We start from the raw sequence: 5,625 nt of genomic DNA, 5'->3' as shown, positions 1-5,625 counted from the left end.
TTATACTGTGAGGTAATAATGGCTGCTGCTATCTATTTTTTTGGTTTATGAGCTCGTTGCTGTCCTAATTAGGATCTTCTTTTTAATAAATTCCTTGAAAATGTTAAAAAGAGAGAGAGAGAGAAAGGGGGCCCGGAGAGGATGTTTGCCTCGAGGCCCATGCTGGCTCTTGACGTTCCTGGCTAAAAGGATTTATCTACCATTTGTTTGCCTCTTTGCTCCTTTAAGCTTGACTAAATCAATTTTTAAATAGTTTATTTGATTAGCCATATAATTCAAAAATGCATTGAACAATTTTCATATATTAATTAGTGGCCTATATAATAGGGATATTATTTAAATCGTTGAAGGATTATAAAATATTCACTGCTCTTGCTGCCTAAAAGAATAAACATAGTATATTCTATAACTGTATAAAGCCATGGATTTAAGCTTACCAAAGTAACTCAAGAATTCTCCATCCTTTATCGGTTACCTATTTAAAAGTGAGTCAAATAAAAGGTCACACCGAAGCTGCAAGAAAGAGTGTATCTTTAGATATTTCTCATAATGCCTCAAATAAATACTGTTTTCTTAAGCCTTGCATCATACCTCATACCTTTGTAAAGTAGAGGCAACATCAGACATCAGGGAAAGATTTGCATATCAAGTGGTTAGGGTGTTCGACTCGAAATCTGTGGGTCGCAGGTTCGAATCCCCTTCACACCAAACATGCTTGCCTTTTCAGCCGTGGGGGCATTATAATGTAATGGTCAATCCCACTATTCGTTGGTAAAAGAGATGCCCAAGAGTTGGCGGTGGGTGATGATGACTAGCTGCCTTCCCTCTAGTCTTACACTGCTAAATTAGGGACGGCTAGCACAGATAGCCCTCGTGTAGCTTTGCGCGAAATCTATAACAAAGAAACAAACAAGCATATCAAGTAATTAAAATAATGCAAATGTACATCAGGAAGTACAAAAATTATGTAATTAAGCCAATTTAGTATTTGCTAGTATGGCATTTAATAAAAACAGAAATAAAAAAGAAGGAAAATATGAAATAAAGAGTTTACACAAATGAATCAAAATTTCAAACTATCTTTCATGGGTCATTTAACAATTTTTATTTTAGGAGGGAAACCCATCCTGGACCCTTCCAATTGGCCTGTATTTCAGAAGCACCTATAGATTTCGTATTCTTACCAAAAGAGTGAATACAAGGGTAGGTGTTGCAAAACAGTATATTACAAATGAGGTCAGCTAGCCTGTTTAGATTTCTCACAATTTAATTTAAGACCTTAGTTAACAATTAAACTAAACAATTTTATGTAAGTTCTTTCCAAATTCTTTTACTTCAAGTGTATGCATTGACATTAAACTTCTGAATGCTGAAACATCTTTTTGTAGGCTTTGTTTTTAATATAGATGTTTGTATTTCTGTTTTGCCATAGTTTGAAGTCATGTTATGAGTGCCTGTCTTAAGGTTCTGAATGTTCCTCCATAGTTTATAATAGTTTGAGCAGTATAAAATGCAAGTTAGGCTAGACTAAGTGATTATTAATCTTTTTGTCTGTTAGTAAGTTACATTTAATCTAGTATGTTATCATTTAATTGAGTTAGTTAGTCCAGTTTTGGAATATTATGTTTTTATTCTCCACAAAGTATTAAGAGATACACCATGTAGAACACAAGAAATTAGCAAGTAAGTGAAACTGTGTTAGTTTCTACTCTGAACGTAGGCCTGCCTATCAATGAACATTAGGTAAGCTAACTTTTAGAACTTGTTTCCAAATAAATAAATCACTTTTGGTATCACTAAGTGGACTGGACTTTGCATACTTCTTTTTACTGCACCTGTGTTAGGAGTGGGATTTTTTGGCAAAAGTAAATTGAATCCAAACTGTACTTCAAGATGGCAATAGAGATTTGAAGGAAGATTGAAAATTTAATGGAAATGATATCAAGAAGAAAGAAGCATGAAAAATGAAACATAAAACAAAAAAAAATCATTTTAATTGAACATAAGATTGAGGAGGCCATATGAAATGTGTAAAGAGACATCAGTGAGTAAAAAGGGAAGTACAAAAGAACATAAATGAAATCAAGAAGGAATTACAAATGTGCATCTTCAGAGTTAAAAGGGAAATAAAAGGGACATCAATAAAGACATCATTAGCAATGAAACAGAAAAATCCATCTGGTCTACACCTATTAGTACAACTGCTATGAAATTTATGACTGTAGGACTTTTCTGGACTACTCCTCACATGTAGAAGGGTTCAACAACATCAATCAATCAAGAAGCCAATGGATTATGGTGGAAAGGTTCCACTGGAAATATATATTTGGCGAAAAGCTTGTTGGAAATAGAAATTGAAAGATTTGAGACGGTAATGAATGAATGATGGCTAACATATCAAGGAGGTCCCCCTCGTGGGACAGAGGAAGTATATAGATTTATCATACTAAAATCAAGGGTTCAAAAACCTTTACTGAAAATCATCTTGTAACAAATAGGGCAGAAGAGGCATGTGCTCCCACCCCCACCACCACCACTTCTTTCGTTTAGAGAACATGGGTTATTATCTAACACCGGCTAAGTTGCCTAATTTATTATGTTTTCTAACAGCATTGTTAACAACTATGTTATACCGATAAATTAATCATGCTCGTGATTCGGTATTTGCAACTGGTAAGTAAAATCAAAGTTACCGACATGACAAGTATTCTTAACTGCTGTTTATACTTACCTGTAAGAATAGAACTTATTAATTTTTTGTGACTTAACACTAAATGTTTTCTTCGCTTGTCAGAGATTCTTCACCATGGTCTAAAATAACTTTGCCAATCATATTTTTTGTCCCTCCTCCCCTATTTTTCAAGGAAGTTAGGCACCTCTACCTTTGTATTAATTTTTTTTTAATGATATATTTCAATTTTCTTTTTCAAAGCTGTCATTCAAATGTTAATGTTCTGTAGATTAAAAAAAAATATATTTTTTACTATACAAAAAAAGAGAAGCATTTTATAAACAGTATTTCCAAATGGAACACACATTGTAGGCTTATAATGTATTATTTTTTAATTTATGGTTAGTTCGGTAATTCTTAAGTGGCAAGCTAAGTGTTTTATTATTTCTCTTTGTTTGAACAGTTGTGTCACATAGAATCTTGTTTCTGTTTGCTTAATACATAATATTTGTTTTACTTTCCTTTATATAGCCATGCCTTCTTCAGAGCAGTGATGCTGGTCAGCTGTTTGTGGAGTACAAATTTATCTTTCACAGAGATTGTGGAATATGATGTGCTTTTCATTAAAATAGGAAGTTATTATCCCTAGGTACTTCATATCATCAGTGATAAACATAATATTTAAGAAAGTGATAATCAGTTAACCATCTATGGTGCCAGTGTTTCTGAGCTGAGGAGGGAATTACATTTGCAAAAGAATATGATAAATTTCTTTTTCGATGGAAATTACTGTAGAACTCCAGCTTAGGAGATTTATTTTCAATTCAAACTGGTATGTTTTTATGATACATTCCTAGTGGAACAAGGTCTTGCTACCGAAAATGTTTTGACATCCAAAGATTGAAATTTTGTGCCTTGACATATGCAGTACGTAAGCAAAATATATGTAAGATGTTTTAGTGAAAGTCGAATATAGGATTCTAGGACTACTTTATCACTGTTCATGTATTTCTTCAAGATGAATCTTTTACTGCAAAAAAAAAGTGTAGAAGTTTCCATGTATTGTGAAGCTCAACCATGACACATGTTAAATCTTTATAGCAGTTCAAAACTGCCTATTGTGCTTTAGTATAATAGTACCAAAAAGGAAATTTTTTACAATTTTTTTTTTCCAAACGGATTGTCATTGCAATTCGTCAGACCAAATTATAATTGTTGGAATTATTTTTAAAGAAATTTTTTATCTTGTTATGTGTAACTGAAAAGTTTATGTATTGCATTAAATATCCATTGCAATTTAGATATATTTAATTGGAGATCGTGTAGCTTAAATTCTATATGATCCATGCTCTACTTGTTGGCATGTTTAGCTCTACAAAAATAGAATAGTTCTATAAGTGTGATAAAGAATATGTTTTTAGAAAACTTACTGGTAGTAGAATATCAGTTTTCAATTCTGTGGTTCTCACTTCATAGTACGTCTCAGTTATAGTGGGAAATGGTAGCTTGTTATATTTTTACGACACACACGAAGGGAATGTCACAGTTGTATAATTTAGGTTTACAGAAAAGTGTTCACGTGTTTTGTTTTTCTGCTTTATTTAATATTATCCATGAAAAAGAATTTCTCTAAAAAAATTTTATTTTATCCAAGCTGATTTTTGCACTTGTTTAAGCATTATGCAGAAGTTCAGTTATCTTGTCACAACATTTTCACAGATTCTGTGTCTTTGAAGAAGTTATTTTTTATAATTACTTTGAAGCCTAACAGAAGGGTCAACAATGTAAGCAACGTGAAAAGAACATATTTCATTCTTACATATTTCTAAGCACCAAAATTAGTTTCCCCATTTTTGAATAAATATGTTCGCATTTTCATTTGAAGGAGAAATAATCAATTCATGATAATTCCTAATGTTTCATGTTTTCATGTATATTTAACACAAAGGAATCCTGACTAAATTCTGGTCGTACTTTATACATTGTGTTAAAAAAAGGCCGGGTATAATAGATTTTATTACTATTAAATAGAATGTGCATAAAGTAAGTTATATGGAGTTTTGAAACTAGGTAATTAATATAACGTATACACTTTAATTGTCTTAACTCAGTTTGTGTCTTTCTTTCTTTTTTCAAAACCTTGCGCAATCTTCTGTTATTATTTTTCTTATGTATTTACATCTACTTGTTACACAGCTCGCATATACTAATCTAATGTGGTTTTCAGTCGTAATGATATCAATATTGTGTACAAATATTGTTAGAAAGAACAGGTAATAATAGCTGTGACTCACAAATCTCCAACATAACCTTGTACAATTTGAGAGATTAGTAATAAGGTATTACGAGGAGATGTTTCTCATACACATTATCAGATTTTCTATCCTTGAGAAAGAGAAACTATTTTCTTATATTCTACGATCTCGGTTCGTGTCATACTGATTACTAGCATCCTTTATATAGCTCAACATTCTAATCCTCTGTAGGGATACGTTCATCATTGATTTTGTAAAAGGCTAAAATGTTTAGAGGATTCTTAGTAACCAGATCCTTATCCCCATCCATTAATCAACATTAGATATTTTTCGGGTCGTAATCACGTTTGTACATTCTGTCCTTGCCAGCTGGCACTGGACTTTTATACATTCTTGTAAGCCACAGAAATACGTAAAGTTGATTGTCTTCATACACACTCTCCTGATCTCACATCAGTGTATTGATACTAACGCTCAATACAACTGAGGTACCTGAACTCTAGGCCTAAGCAGACAACATTCAAACCATTGTGTAGTAATATTAATGTACCTAGTTCATCACTGAAAGAATGGTACAACTTAATATCTCAAAATCATATAGTCTATTTCAAATATAAACTATTCTTAGAAATATTTATAACTTAAAATTCAAGACTATTTTTGTTAAATTTTTTCAAGTCTATTTTAAATTTCACTGTT

General features: G+C 32.0%; 1 protein-coding gene across 2 annotated transcripts in view; it reads left to right on the top strand.

The window, feature by feature from the left end:
* The window catches only part of LOC106466084 (myelin regulatory factor-like), an 86,094-nt gene extending 80,469 nt beyond the window's left edge, over positions 1-5,625 (top strand). Inside the window, exons 22-23 of one of the 2 annotated variants that reach the window (XM_022394038.1) lie at positions 1,114-1,203; positions 3,203-5,624. In XM_022394038.1, the coding sequence (XP_022249746.1) occupies positions 1,114-1,203; positions 3,203-3,283 (171 nt within the window). In that variant the 3' untranslated portion in view covers positions 3,284-5,624. Of the gene's footprint in view, positions 1-1,113; positions 1,204-3,202 lie in introns of both variants that reach the window. The other variant, XM_022394039.1, reaches the window with a different exon arrangement.

This window comes from Limulus polyphemus, unplaced genomic scaffold, assembly GCF_000517525.1.
Source record: "Limulus polyphemus unplaced genomic scaffold, Limulus_polyphemus-2.1.2 Scaffold2145, whole genome shotgun sequence".
Classification (NCBI taxonomy): Eukaryota; Metazoa; Arthropoda; class Merostomata; order Xiphosura; family Limulidae; genus Limulus; species Limulus polyphemus.
Note: the sequence above shows the minus strand (reverse complement) of the source record. Positions and strands in the feature narration are given on the sequence as shown.